This window comes from Ailuropoda melanoleuca, chromosome 4 (genome assembly GCF_002007445.2).
Source record: "Ailuropoda melanoleuca isolate Jingjing chromosome 4, ASM200744v2, whole genome shotgun sequence".
Lineage (NCBI taxonomy): Eukaryota > Metazoa > Chordata > Mammalia > Carnivora > Ursidae > Ailuropoda > Ailuropoda melanoleuca.
Genome location: NC_048221.1, coordinates 49,500,317 through 49,516,332, shown reverse-complemented (window position 1 = coordinate 49,516,332; position 16,016 = coordinate 49,500,317). Strand labels below are relative to the sequence as shown.

The window sequence follows — 16,016 nt, the reverse complement described above, 5'->3', positions numbered from 1 at the left end:
TTATCTGAAAACATTTCCTACAATGAGTTTTGTTTAAAATATTGCACTGAGTTTTGGGAATGTAAATATAAAATTTCCTTACATAAATGTTGGACAGAAAATGTTGCATTCAAAGATAGAAAGTTAGTGTGGAGTTCTGGTATTGAAAACCAAGAGGATTCTCCTGGGAAATGGTAACTGGGGAAATGTCTCACAAGGTATGAATTATAGATCTTCCAAACCAACAGAAGGAAAACTAAGAATAAAGAAAACTAGACCAGGGTGCCGGGATGACGCAGTTGGTTTAGAGTCCAACTCTTGGTTTTGGCTCAGGTCTGCTCTTAGGGTTGTGAGATCAAGCCCTGAGTTGGGCTCTCCACTCAGCACAGAGTGTGCTTCAGTATCTCTTCTTCTCCCTCTGCCCCTCTCCCTCTGTTCCTCCACTCTCTCTCTCTCAAATAAATTTATCTTTTTTTTTTTTAAAGATTTTATTTATTTATTCGACAGAGATAGAGACAGCCAGTGAGAGAGGGGACACAAGCAGGGGGAGTGGGGGAGGAAGAAGCAGGCTCATAGCGGAGGAGCCTGATGTGGGGCTCGATCCCATAACGCCGGGATCACGCCCTGAGCCGAAGGCAGGCGCTTAACCGCTGCGCCACCCAGGCGCCCCTCAAATAAATTTATCTTAAAAAAATAAAAAAAGAAAAGAAATGTAAACTAGACCTTTGAAATAGAAGGAGTAGGTGTGCCTTCCTGACTCAGTTGGTAGAGCACGTGACTCTTGATCTTGGGATTGTAAGTTCAAGCCCCTCGTTGGGTGTAGAGATTACTTAAAATAAAACATTAAAAAAAAGAAATAGGTGAAGTAAAGTATAATAAGTGTATAGTATAAAAGTATAGTAAATGTAAAACACAAAATTGGCACAAATTAATTCAAATTGATCAGTAAGCACAATAAATATAAAGAGATTAATTTTTACCTATTATAAGACAGACTCCCATAATGGATATCTTTTTTGAAGCTTTTTGATTTTTACGAAAGACACTCCAAAAACAATGAAACAGAAAGACTAAAGGTAAAAAAGTATACACAATGGAAATAATAGCCAAAAGAATGCTAGTATCAATCTAATAACTTAGTCTTGATATATGAAGCAAAAATCAACAGACTCACAAGCAGGAATTGGCAAATCAGAAATCATAATGGAAGATCTTTTCTTCAACATTTTTTAATGAAAAACTTCGATGTACTGGAAGTTGAAAGAAGCTTACAGTGTACACCCAAATACAGGCATACCTTGGAGATAGTGTAGGTTCAGTTCTAGACCACCACAATAAAGCAAATATTGCCAGAAAGGGAGTCAAATAATTTTTTTGGTTTCCCAGTGCATATAAAAGTTGTTTACACTATACCGTAGTTTACTAAGTGTGAAATAGCATACAATGCACATACCTTAATTAAAAATTACTTTATTGCTTTTATCTGAGCTTTCAGGAAGTTTTTAATCTTTTTGCTTGTAGAGAGTCTTGCCTTCATGTTGATGGCTACTAACCAATCAGCGTAGTGGTGTTGAAGGTTGAGGTGGCTGTGGCAATTTCTAAAACTAAGACAATGAAGTTAATGACACTTCCCTTTACAAATGGTGTCTCTGTAGCATGTGATACTGTTTGATAGCATTTTACCCACAGTAGAACTTCTAACAAAATTGGTGTCCATCCTCTCAAACCCTGTTGCTGCATTATCAACTAAGTTTATGTAATATTCTAAATCCTTTGTTGTCACTTGAACAATCTTCATATCAACTTCACCAGGACTAGATTCCATCTCAAGAAACCATGTTCTTCACTCATCCATAGGAAGCAATCCTTGTGAATTAAAATTTTATCATGAGATTGCAGAAATTCAGACACATCTTCAGGTTCCACTTCTTTCTTTTTTTTTTAATTTTATTTATTTATTTGACAGAGAGAGAACAAGTGTAAGCACAAAGCAGGGGAAGAGGCAGAGGGGGAAGCAGGCTCCCCACTGAGCAGGGAGCCCAATGTGGGACTCGATCCCAGGACCCTGGGATCATGATCTGAGCCGGAGTCAGATGCTTAACTGACTGAGCCACCCAAGCACCCCTTGACTTTTTTTTTTTAAGATTTTATTTATTTATTTATTTATTTATTTATTTATTTATTTGAGAGAGAGTGGAGGGTCATAGGGAGAGAGAGAATCTCAAGCAGACTCCATGCTGAGTGTAGAGCCCAATGCAGGGCCCAATCTCACGACCCAGAGATCATGACCTGAGCAGAAATCAAAAGTCAGACACCTAACTGACTGAGCCATCCAGGCACACCCAGGTTCCATTTCTAATTCTAGTTCTCCTGCTATTTCCACCACATCTGCAGTTACTTCTTCCACTGAAGTCTTAAACGCTCAAAGTCATCCATGAGGATTGGAATCAACTTCTTCCAAACTCCTGTTCATGTCGATGTTTTGACCTTTTCCTGCAATCATAAATGGTCTTAATGACATCTAGAATGGTGAATCCTTTCAAGAAGATTTTCAATTTATTCTGCCCAGATCCATCACAGGAAACACTATCTATGGCAGCTGTATCCTTGTGAAATGTATTTCTTAATATGTCTTGAAAAATTTAATTACCCCTTGATCCATGGAATGCAGAATGGATGCTGTGTTCATAGGCATGAAAACAATATTAATCTTTTATTTTCATCAGAGGTCTTGGGTGACCAGGTGCATTGTCAATGTGCAGGAATATTTTGAAAGAAATCTTTCTTTTCTGAGCAGTAGGTCTCAAAAGTGGGCTTAAAACATTCAGTAGACCATGTTATAAACAGATATGTTGTCATCCAGGCTTTGTTGTTCCATTTATAGAGCACAGGCAGAGTAGATTTAGTATAATCCTTAAGGGCCCTAGGATTTTCATATAGTAAATGAGTGCTGGCTTCAAATTCAAGTCACAATCTGCATTAGCTCCTAGCAAGAGAGCCAGCCTGTCCTTTGAAGCTTTGAAGCCAGGCATTGACTTCTCTTTAGCTATGAAAGTCTTAGATGGCATCTTCTTTCAATATAAGACATTTACATCTACATTGAAAATCTATTGTTCAGCCACCTTTAATGATCTCAGTTAGATCTTCTGGATGACTTGCTATAGCTTCTGTATTAGCACTTGCTGCCTCACCTTGTACTTTTTATGTTATAGGGATGGCTTCTTTCCTCAAGCCTCATGAACCACCTCTGCCAGCTTCACACCTCTCTTCTGCAGCTTGCTCACCTCTCTCAGCCTTCAGAGAATTGAAGAGAGGTGGGGTCTTGTTCTGGATTAGGCTTTGGTTTAAAGAACGTAGTGGCTGGTTTGATCTTCTGTCCAGACCACTAAAGCTTTCTTCGTATCAGCAATAAGGTTGTTTCACTTTCTTATCACTCATGTGTTCACTGGAGTAGGACTTTCCTTCAAGAACTTTTCCTTTGCATCCACAACTTGGCTAACTGTTTGGCACAAAAGGCCTAGCTTTTGGGTTGCTTTGGCTTTCGACAAGCCTTTCTCACTAACCTGAATCATTTCTAGCTTTTGATCTAAGGTGAAATATGTGACTCTTCCTTTCACTTGAACACTTGGAAGCCATTGCAGGGTTATTAATTGGCCTAACTTTCAGTATTGTTGTGTCTCAGGGAACAGGGAGGCCTGAGCAGAGGAAGAGAGATGGGGAATGGCCAGTTGGTGAAGCAATCAAAACACATACACCATTTATTGATTAGGTTCATTGTCTTACATGTTCTTGGTTCATGGAGCCCTAAAACAATTACAGTTGTAACATCAAAGATCACTGATCACAGATCACCATAACAAGTATAATATTGAAAAAGTTTGAAATATTGTGAGAATTACCAAAATGTGACATAGACACATGAAGCAAGCAAATGCTACTGGAAAAATGGCGCCAACAGAGTTGCTCAAAGCAGGATTGCCACAAATTTTCAGTTTGTAAAAAATGCAACATCTGCAAAGTGCCATAAAGAAAAGTACAATAAAACGAGGCATGCCTGTACTTAATACCTAAATCCTACTAGTAACATTTTACTCTCTATTGACTTTTACACATAACTATCCTTCTCTCTGTCTTTCTATCCATGGATTAACCCATCTTATTTTTTCCACATTCCAAAGTAAGCTGCAGTTTCCTTTCCCTTAAAGACTTCACTAACTGAAGTTGACTATCTAGTTGCACGTTTTTTCTTTTGAAATAAATTTTACATGCAATAAAATGCACAAATCTTTAGTGTACATTTGCTGAGTTTTGACAAATGCATACACCCATGTAACCCAAATTCCCAGCAAGATATAGAATGTTACCATTATTCCATAAAGTTCTCTAATGTCCTTCCACAGTCAATCATAATGGGATATTTTAATATACTTTTCAGACAAAAAAAAATTAGTAATGATCTGTAAAATGTGAACAAGACAATTAACAGGCTGTAGCTAATAAACATAGAGAATTTTCTTCCATTAATCAAGAACACAAGCACACAGAGAACATTTAAGAAAATTGACCATGTACTGGGCCTCAAAGGGATTTTCCACAAATTTCAAAATATGAGTATCACACAGACCATATATATATATTTTATTACAAAACTAGCATAGCCATCTTGCCATCACTTGGGAAGATCTTGCCAGAGCATGGAGCCAAGCATGGACAGAAAAGCTGGGGAGAGACTGATTCCTAACCCTATCATGAGAGCAGCTGGATTCTGCTGAAACCTATTACTGCTTATGAGAGTTTTGTTGGGTCTCTGTCATTTGCAACCCAAGATTTCTGAATAGTAGAGATGCTTACGAGGAAAGGTATGGTACAGTTATTCAGGCTTCTTGTTATTATATGAACAATTCTTCACATTTTCAGTTTGCTTCAAATATAAAGCACATTATTTTTAAATAATCTGTGAAATAGTATTTTTTATGAAGGCCTCTTTATAGATGAAGCAACTGAGATTCAGAAAGTTTAGGTGACTCACTCAAGGTCAAGGTTCAGTGAGCCCCTTCACATGGTTCTCAAAATCTCTGAGACACCCTCTGTCATACTAATTATACCGCATCCCTTCCCTTGTTCTTCTTCTATACAGTGAGTTCCTCAAGGGAAGGGATGGATCTTCTTCATCTTTGTGTCCCCATTGCCTGGCACAGGGGCTATTAAATGAGATGCCACTGATATTTATTGGCTGAATGGTTGAAGGAATGAATGACTAATTCTCATGTCAAAAAAACAAGAGATAATGTGTGAGATTGAGGGAGAAATAGAAAGAGTTTTTTAAAAAGATTTAACTTATTTATTTTAGAGAGAGAGAGTGTGCAAGCAGGGGTAGGGGCAGTGGGAGAGGGAGAGAGAGAATCTCAGGCAGACTCTGCACTAAGCACAGAGCCCAATGCAGGGCTCGATCTCACCAACCTGAGATTATGACCTGAGCCAAAATCAAGAGTCAGAAGCTTAACCAACTGAGCCACCCAGATGCCCCAAGATATGGTTTTTATTAGGATTCCTGCAAGGAGGAACACTGGAGAGAAAGCTAATTCAAACCACTGTAAACCAAAAAAGGGGGGGAAGATTTGTGGCCCCTGGGTGGCTTAGATGGTTAAGCCTCTCCCTTCCGCTCAGGTCATGATTTCCAGGTCCTAGGATCGAGCCCCATGTTAGGCTTCCAGCTCAGCGGAGAGCCTGCTTCTCCCTCTCCCTCTGCCTGTCCACCTGCTTGTGCTCTTTCTGTCTCTCTCTCTCAAATGAATAAATAAAATCTTTTTAAAAAAACCCTTTAAAAAAGGGAGGATTTAAAAGAAACATGTAAAGATGGGTATAACTTCAACCCTAGGGTCTCAAACAGTATTAAGAATATCTCCATTTTTCAGGGGTACCTGGCTGGCTCAGTTTGGTGGAATATGCATCTTTTGATCTTGGGGTTGTGAGTTCAAGCCCCACCTTGGGTGTGGAGATTGCTTAAAAATAAAATCTAAAAAAAAAAAAAAAAGAATCTCTCCATCTTTCAACCCATCTTCTGAGCACATATTGGCCTTACTTTCCTCAGGCTCCCCAAGGGGATGGTGAATGTGACCATCGACAGCCTAAAGGTAGCATCTTTACAGTGTATGATCCAAGGAATGGAGAACTGAACATCTCTTTTTCTGTCTCTCTGCTCTACCCCCACCTCTATTTCCCCAGGGAATCCCTTTGATCAGGATGGGCTCAGTTGCCCATCCTGAGGCAAAATCATTAAAGTTTGGTGGGTGTGGCGGTATTATGGACTACTTGTTTGTTTCCCCACCCCAATTCATACGTTGAGACCCTAACCTCCAATGTGATGGTATTAGGAGGTAAGGTCTTTGGGAGGTAATTACATTTAGATGAGGTCATGAGGGTGGAGCCCTTGTGATAGGATTAGTGTCCTTCTAAAAAGAGACTACAGCTCTCTCTCTCTTTTTTTCTCTGCCATATGTGGAAACAGAAAGAAGGTGGCTATCTGTAAACCACGAAGTGAGTCCTTACGGGAACCCGACCACGCTAGCACACTCATCACCATCCTCCAAAACTGAGAAAGAAATGTTTCTGTGCTAAGCCACACAGTCTATGGTATCTTGTAATACGATTATGAGCTGACTAAGACAGACAGTGTAACTGGCTGGCATGGGACCCATATCTACTTCTGCCTAGAGAGGGGAGGAGAGGCAGTTTCTTAAAAGAAGCCGAATACTATTATCAGAAGAAAGAAAAAGGGAATGCTGGACAGACAGACAGACCCCATAGATTTCCCATTTTAGCTTTTCTTTTCTTTTTTAAGTGAGCTCTACACCCAACATGGGGCTCGAACTCATGCCCCTGAAATCAAGAGTCACATGCCATCCTGACTGAGCCAACAAGGCACCCCTGGCTCCATTACAGCTTTATACACACATTTAAGGATTGACTCCTGAAAAGGTGACTACACTCTTTATTTTAATCCTCACAAGCATAAATTAACCTATTTTGTGTGGTAATAGATAAGTGAAGAGTAAATTCTTTAATATGAATTCTTTACGATTTTCCACATATCCCTCATTTTTAAAGGATTGATAATATATTAAAAGCAGAATGGTTTGAATGTCTCCACATCTGAAAATTGACTTTTTACCCCCCCTTTCTTTAGTCTATCTCAGTTTTTTGAAACTTTAGTACCTAAGAACTACAGAATGGGGTGGTACACATGAAAACTTGCTTATAGTACTTCATAGACAATTAAGGGATTTTTGAGGAGTAATTCACACATTTCTCCCCAACTGCATTTGTTTCTTTTTTTTTTTTTTAAAGATTTTATTTATTTATTTGATAGAGACAGCCAGAGAGAGAGGGAACACAAGCAGGGGGAGTGGGAGAGGAAGAAGCAGGCTCCCAGTGGAGGAGCCTGATGTGGGGCTCGATCCCAGAACGCTGGGATCACGCCCTGAGCCGAAGGCAGACGCTTAATGACTGTGCCACCCAGGCGCCCCCAACTGCATTTGTTTCTAAAGATTTTATTTTTAAGTAGCCTCTACATGCAACATGAGGCTTGAGTTCCCAACCCTGAAACTAAGAGTTGTATGCTCTTCCTACTGCGCTAGCCAGGCGCCACCGCCCCCGCCCCACCACCAAAGTGCATTTGTTTTAGAACCTAACCTCCTACAAAAGACGAAATACTCTCTACTAATGTTTATGAGCATCTATTGTGTGACCGATACCTTACATATTTTACCTCAGTTAAACCATGTGAGGCTAAGGAGTTGTTCAACTTTATAGACTAGAAAAATGAGGATCAAAGAATTTACATAACATACTATTCAAACCCACACAGTTTTTGGGTATCAGGTTAGAATACAACTACCCATTGTCTGACTCCATAGGTCCGGTGCCTCTCTGCAAGGGCTCAGGAACTTCGGATAGTTCAATGTGAGGGTTAAATGCACTAGTATTGACCAAGCAAGTCAATAGTATTAAGTCACTAGTCACTAGTGACTAATATTAGTCGCTAATAGTGAATCCTGGACTCCCACTTTCTAGCTGTGCAATAATAATAGTAAATAGCTTTTGAATGTTTTGCAAGTGTTCAGCACTTTTTGTGCACAATATCTCATTCAACATTCCTGAAAACTCTCAGAGGGAGATACTACTATTATCATCATCCCCATTTTACAGATGAGGAAACTAATTAAGACTATGGGCTCTGGAGCAAGCCTCCTGAGGCTAAATTCCAGCTCTCCCATTGCGAGAGGTGTGACTTTGGGCAAGTTACTCATCTTCAGTGTCCCCCTCTATAAAATGGTCATATAATAGTACCTACCTGTATTAGTTTGCTAGGGCTGCCATAACAAAATACTACAGACTGAGTGGCTTAAACAAACAAATTAATTTTCTCACAGTCCTGATGGCTAGAAGTCCTAGATCAAGATGTCAGAAAGTTTGGTTTCTTCTGAAGCCTCTCTCTGTGTTGTCTGTGTCCTAATTTCCTCTTCTTATACGGAAACCAGTGATACTGGATTATGGTCCACCCATATGACCTTATTTTACCTTCATTACTTCTTCAAAGATTTTTTTTTCTTAAATAATCTCTACACTCAACGTGGGGCTCAAACTCCTAACCCTGAGATCAAGAGTTGCATGGTCCTCCAACTTATGGAGCCAGCCAGGCATCCCTTCTTCATCACCACTTTGAAGTCTCTGTCTCAGTGCGCCTGGGTGGCTCAGTCATTAAGCATCTGCCTTTGGCTCAGGTTATGATCCTGGGGCCCTGGGATCAAGCTCGTGTCAGGCTCCCTGCTCAGGGGGGAGTCTGCCTTTGTTTCCCCCACCCACACTGGTGCTTGCTCTCTCTCTCTCAAGTAAAAAATAAGTCTCTCTCAAAAAAAAAAAAGATTCTCTCTCTGTCTCCCTTTGCCCCTCTCCTCCCCCCTCACATGCATGCTTGCTCTCTTTCTCTCTCTAAACAAGAAATAAAAAAAATAATAATGATACTCATCGAAATATCTAAAAAAATAAAGTCTCTGTCTCCGAATACAGTCACAATCTGAGGTCCTGGGGGTTAGGACTTCAACATATGAATTTTTTTGAGAGGGGGTATATAGTTCAGCTCATAACACTATCTCAGAGAGCTTTTGTGAAGACCGAATGAGACAATACATGTCAAGTAAAGATCAGGAGACCCAGAATGTTGTAAGAGCTTATCAAACATTCAATGTAATTGAACACTTAATTTGGGCTTAAGGGTATCCAGCAAGTTATCTTTCTTCACCAGGATATTGGCTGGAAGTGCCCTGGGGGCTTCTCTTCTCATCCAGGTGCTCAGTCCAGCATCATCCTTGCCTTATGGTCTATAGTCCCCATTGCATTCCCAAAACTGTTCCATTTTGGTCTGGCCCCTCCCTGGGGTCAAAGAGAAGCTCTTTCTGTAGAGCATTCTCAATCTTTCTTTCTGTAACTGCTGCAAGGTTAGTTTTTAAAACAAGGAGACATTCTGTGCCACCTACTCACAACTCAGCAAGTGCTTTTCCAATACTGCTGCTATTTCTAATCCTTGGGCAAGCCACTTATTAAAATTTAATGACAATCACTTACATTTATAAAGCCATGTTCAGTTTACAAAGCTCCTTTCCATCCATTATCTCTTTTAATTCTCACAACATCTGTAGGTAGAAAGTATGCTTTTCTCCATTTTACAAAGGAAGAAAACAAGGCTCTGAGGAATAGCAGCATCATTGTCCAGCAGCAGAGATGGCCTCAAATTCTGGCTTTTCTTTCCATTATGTCAAGAGTAGCTCACCTATTCAGGCATTCTTCTACAATATAAACAATCCATTAAAGCAGTTGTGCACTCTTCTGGGAGATGTAGTTAAGTTATTTAGGACTATTTTGATTGGAAGTGACAAAACCCCAACTCAAACTGGCTTATGCAAAACCTGAATGTATTTATTGGCTCACCAAATATAACAATCCAGAAGCAGGTCTTCAGGCATGGGTGGATCCAGGTGTTCAAACTGTGTCATCAGAACTATCTCTCTCCATTCCTTACCTCCCTATGTGTTCACATTGTTCTTAGACAAATCCTCTGCTTAGGGTGTCAAAGATGGCCCCCAGTAGCTGAAGTTTACCAGTCTTTCAGCTCAACAAATTCAACAGAGAGACAACACCTCTTTCTTGCAAACTTAACAAATGACCAAATATCAATCTCAACTGTTTGGGTTGGTTTATGGGCCCACCCGTGAACCAATCATTATGTTTAGAACAATGGAGTATTTTCATTTTCCAGACCTGATCATTTGCCCCTCTCTGGAGAAGAGTAAAATGGTGGTGGGGGGGGTGAATCTCACCAAACACAGGGATGGGTGAGGGGAAAGGAGTACCAATGTCAGAGGTGGTATGGCTGGTGGGCAGATCTCTACAGGGTGGCTTTGCTCTGCAGAGTTAGAATAGAGCAACCAGTGAGGAACTAAGGGCCCAAATTTGCAAGAATCCCAGTTCTTCCCTTAAGAGAGTGGTAAGTGGACTTCTGTGCTTTTTTCCCCCTGGACTCACTGGTTTGGCAGAGCAGGATAGGGAAAAAAAAAAGATGGTCATTTATGGCAGAGTAAGGAGAAAAGATGGAGCTTCTGGCTCCAGTAACTTATGTTCAGAATAGTACCCAAACCAGGGGCATCCACAGGAGACTTTAAGGATAACCCCTTCCCTGATCCCTCCTCCAAAGCACCTTCTCTCTCTCCATGAAGTTGTGAGCTCCAGGAGGGGAGGGACCACATCTGTTTTTACCCACCATATCATCCCAGGGCTAGCATAGTGTTGTGCTGGCAATTACAGGAGACTTTCCCTTATTTCTTGCATGGACACATACATGAATTAGGCTGATCAGTCTAATTGGCAGGATCAGTCCATCTCTTTGTTCGAGTCAGTCCCCTCTTTGGCCTCTGTTCTCCAACTGCCAAGAGAGGGAAGGTGTAGAATGAGCCTCTCTCCAAAGCCCCTCGTCCAGGATCTTAGGATTCTCAGGAAACAGCCAGGATGCCCTCTGCAAGGAGCCAATAGAAGGGAAACCAAATTTATTGAGCACTCTGTGCTCAGATGAGATGACTTCACTTGGGTCTGAGTTGCCCAAATTGTGGAGCCCATTTCATGAGCCTCATAATTTTGTTTTAAAAAACTTGAGATGTAGAGATGGCAGCATAGTAGGAGGAACCTAGGCTGGGCTGTCCCTCAAACAAAACTAGATAACTATCAAATCATTCTGAGTACCCAAGAAATCAGCCTGAGGATTGACAGAACAAATGCCACAACTAGAGGGAGAGGGGAGGCCACATCAAGGAAGGGAATTTATAGGGAAGTATGAGCTTTATGGAATAAATCCAAAGAACTAAAATATATTTTATTTTAAATAAAAATGGACATTTAATCTTACACAGCTAAATTACTGATTATATATTTGCTGAGCTGACTTAAGAGTTCAGAAAATTGTATCAAGAGTTTTATTTTTTGACTTCAAAGCCTTCTTAATAAAGTTTTTTTACTAAAAAATAAAATAAAATTTGGGATGGAAATAACACTGCCTATGTTTTATTGTGCCAAAATGAGGACATTAAAAAAAACCCTATTATCAATCAAACTTAACTAAAGAAAAAGTTAACTATCATCAACACTTCTTTAAAAAGGAATTTTTACACTAAAAAAGCAGGAAGTACACAATATCAGAAAAGAAAAGAACAATGTCTCTCCCCCTGGAAAAGACATTTGGCAACCTTACATGATAATTTTTTTTCCCTGAAGATTGATGCAAATTTGTTCAGACTGACCCCTGTGTAGGGTTCAGTATTTGGAACCTACTAACAGATATTCTTTTTCTTTTTCTTTCTTTCTTTCTTTTAGATTTTATTTATTTATTTGACAGAGAGAGAGACAGCCAGCAAAAGAGGGAACACAAGCAGGGGGAGTGGGAGAGGAAGAAGCAGGCTGCCAGCGGAGGAGCCCGATGCGGGGCTCCATGCGGGGCTCCATCCCAGGACTCTGGGATCACGCCCTGAGCTGAAGGCAGACGCTTAACGACTGAGTCACCCAGGGGCCCCAACAGAGATTATTTTTCAACCCCACCCGTTGCCCCCACGTGCCTGTGAAATAGGGCTTAATCTGCCCACTTTGCAGATGGGAAACAAAGGTTAGAGAGCCCTAGTGCAAGGTCCCAGAGGCCGTAAATAGTAGTCAGAGTTTCGTCTGAATGCCAACCCAGATCATCTTGGCGTATCTTAAGCCAAAAGTTATGACCCACATTGGCTCCCTTGGAGTGCCCCCAGGTTGTTCTTGGGACTGACCTTGAGCCTGGACTTGGACGCTTTGTTCTTTAACTCACCTTAATCATGTGCTCACTTCATGCCAGGCAGTCCGGAGAGTACAGGGAGGGAAACCAGCATGTTCCCAGCCTCCTTCCCTCTTGTCCCGCATACTCACCCTGGGTCTTGTTCTCCAGGCCCAGCTCCCTCCGCTGGTGGCCAACGAATCCCTATCGCGGGCGTGGGATGCTAACAGTTTAGGGGGGTTCCCTCTCCCAGGGGTGTTGGCAGTTTCCAAGGAGACTCTGGGAATCTTCAACGCCTCCAAGACCCAAAGGACTGGAAGCGTAATGGTGCAACCTGAGGCACTGTGTTACGCTGTAGGGAAGGTAATTTGGGAGCAAGGGATCAGTTCAAACCCTATCAAATAATACTCCGTTCGGTCCCTCCCCCATTCCCACGGGCTCTGCGGGGACCCACAAGCCCCACAGCTCAGGCTGGAAGAAGGGGGTCCCCCAAGTCAGAGGGCCCTACTGTGTAAGGGGTTTATTGCTCCGGCTGAGGGACCCCTGGGACGGTGCCCACCCCTTCCCCTGACTGCCAGAACCTGGAGCGCCCCTCCCCCGTTCCGCCCCGCCCCGCACGCCCGCGGCGGGAGCGCGCCTCCGACGAGCCGCGCCGGTGCACGAGAGCGCGCGCCTCGGCGCGGGAGCGCGCCCCGGGGAGAACCCGAGCAAGATGGAGGCCGCGCCGAGGCCGCCTCCTGGGCCGAGGCAGCAGCTGCTGGGAGCCCGGCGGTCGGTCCCGGGCCGGCGGCCCCCACCAGCCGCCGTCGCCGCCGCCGGCCCCGCCCCCGGGCATCATGCTGCCCTCGCAGGAGGCCTCCAAGCTCTACCACGAGCACTACATGCGGAACTCGCGGGCCATCGGCGTGCTGTGGGCCATCTTCACCATCTGCTTCGCCATCATCAACGTGGTGGTCTTCATCCAGCCCTACTGGGTGGGCGACAGCGTGAGCACCCCCAAGCCTGGCTACTTCGGCCTCTTCCACTACTGTGTGGGCAGCGGGCTGGCGGGCCGCGAGCTCACCTGCCGAGGCTCGTTCACCGACTTCAGCACCATCCCGTCCGGCGCCTTCAAGGCAGCCGCCTTCTTCGTGCTGCTCTCCATGGTGCTGATCCTCGGCTGTATCACCTGCTTTGCGCTTTTCTTCTTCTGCAACACGGCCACGGTCTACAAGATCTGCGCCTGGATGCAGCTCTTGGCAGGTAGGGGAGGGGTGGGGGCGTGACCCCTAGAACAGGCGCCGAATATTGGGCTCCTTCCTTCCAGGACCCCTTCTTGGAGGGGTCAGAGAGATTCTGCTTCTCCGTCTAAAGACACACCTCCTTGGCTGTCCCTCAGCAGCCACTGGGGAGGGGATTTATGAGAGATACCTTGGGGTAAGAGGCAGAGCCTTAGAACCGGGTCTTTGCGTTTATGTGCTTGGATATGGGCAGACTGCATTGATAGATGGGTTAGCGTTATGTTAGAGTGTCTGAGGGTCTCTGAGAGTCTCTTTTGGCTGTCTTAGGGGAAATAATTATCTGAATGAGGAGTTACTCTAGGAGTGAGCAATTTCTATTGTATCAAAAAGAGCATGAGTTGGAGGAATCAGGAGATCTGACTTTGACCTTTATCTTGCTGACATTATCAACTTGGGTGTTTCACTTTACTTCTCTGAGGCTAGGCTTCTGCATCTGTAAAACAATAAAGAGGATTCCAAGAACAAATGAAAGAATATCTTACAAACTTTGAAGTTCTGTATTAAGATAAAGGAGCATAAGAAGATATGCATGTCTGTCGTGTCTATCCAGTGTTTGAAATGTGGGTGGTTGACAGCATGGGGGTCTTGGGAGGGCAAGTCTTCACCCACTACCCCCACCCAATGCAAGAAGAGTTCTGGTGCTATGCCCAATGGTAATAAATCCTGGGACCCTTTGAAATGTTTAGCTAGGACAGACATCTTGCCCTAAGATCCAGAGAAGGGACTTGGGAATGAGAACTGCTGAGACTGTATTCCAGGATCCATTAGAGTCCACACCCCCACCCACCTTTTGATCGAAGGCAGATTTTGAAGATTCAGCAACTTGGGCATTTGCCTAATTGCAGGCCGGAAAGAGTTGAGCTGGGGGAAGTGAGGTTGAGATATAGCAGGAATGGGGAAGGAGGGCTGGTGAGGTTAGGAAAAGTTTGGAGCCCTCCAGGGATGAGAAAGAGTAGGGAAAATGTGATGATCATACAGTAGAGATAGTCTTTCAAAATAAGCACATCAGGGCATTCAACAAGTGTGGGCCTCTTCAAAAGAGACTCCCTGCAGGAGGTGTTCTGTCACTTGCTGATGATTCCACTGCTCAAAACATTGTAGGAAATTGTGTTTGGAGTGTGGGTTGTGTTTTCTTGAACATCGTCATTGAGGGGAACCTCCATCTTTTAAAGGAAGAATATAATTTTTGGAAATGGCTGGAAGTCGCTTAGGGCCAAGTGTAGAAAATACAATAGTGATCAAATTGAGAATTGTCACTTGGGATGAAAGCCAGGGTATGAGAGCAAAATCATGAGGCTGGTTTGCTTCCCCAAGAGGACTTTTACAAATACAGGGAGGAATACTGTCCCATTGGAAGAATTTCCCAAACTCTCAAAAGGACTACTTTGAAGAAAGTAGTGTTAATTCAGATGAAGACATTCTAATGAGCTTGTTTCAAATCTATCTCTCTCCAACTACTTAGATGTGGGTTTTGTAGGATCTTTGAAGGTGAGAAAGGAGAATTGTAGAGTGTGAGGGCTATGTCTCCATATTTCTCCGTGGTGCACAGAAGGTAATTTCATGTATTTCCATTCTATTCTTCCTCCAAAGGCAAGCTGAAAAGAATATATACTCATCTTGAATCCTCAATTCCTCATCCTTAATTTGGAGTCTGCAGAAGGGTAGCTGACCTCTTGGCCTTCCAATTCTCTGTAATTTATGTGGGTTTGATCTTAGGGATTTGATGAAGTGTCCAATACCCCATGTAATTACAGAATTTCAGAGATGATAGAGATCAACTCCTTCAAATCCCACCTTCCCCTCCTCCCATTTTAGAGAGAGGAGACTGAGACTAGAGAAAAGGACTTACCCAAAGTCTCATCGCCAGAAGGGGAGTAAACTAGGTCTTGACTCCTGGCCCGGTGCTCTTTCCCTTGTGGTGTTGTCCCACACCTGAGAGCTGAGGAGGCCAGTTAGCAGAGTTGAGCAGCTTATTCCATTTTGCTTAGAGATTTATGAGTTCTCTGGGTAAGTGACCAATTCACTTTGTTTAATGAAGTGACATTAGGACAGGAGATAGAGCACTGGACAACGAGTCATAGGATGGGGTCTTGGCTGACTCTGCCTGGGTGATTCAGCCTGCAGTATTAAGCAGTTGTTTTTAGCTTAAATCTCAGTTTTGTCATCTTTACAATGGGCGACTAATCAGTTACATTAGTGGATTCAAAGTATCTCTTTCAGCCCTGTGTGTCTCCTAAAACAACTCTTTTACCAAGATCATCCTATTCAGAAAGTAAGAAATCAGTCATTCTCAGAGCAGCTGCAGAGCAGCAAAGGGCCTTGCTTATATCAGGTAAGAATTAGAATTCTTGTTCAAGTAAACTTTTATTCAAGTATTTTAGACTCTTCTAAGTGTAGAGACCTGGACTATTGGG

General features: G+C 42.9%; 1 protein-coding gene across 1 annotated transcript in view; it reads left to right on the top strand.

The window, feature by feature from the left end:
* Positions 1-13,004: 13,004 nt before the first annotated feature.
* The window catches only part of LHFPL4 (LHFPL tetraspan subfamily member 4), a 28,113-nt gene continuing 25,101 nt past the window's right edge, over positions 13,005-16,016 (top strand). The window contains exon 1 of the mRNA XM_002929988.3: positions 13,005-13,564. Coding sequence (XP_002930034.2) covers positions 13,159-13,564 — 406 coding nt within the window. The 5' untranslated portion in view covers positions 13,005-13,158. The remainder of the gene's footprint in view (positions 13,565-16,016) is intronic.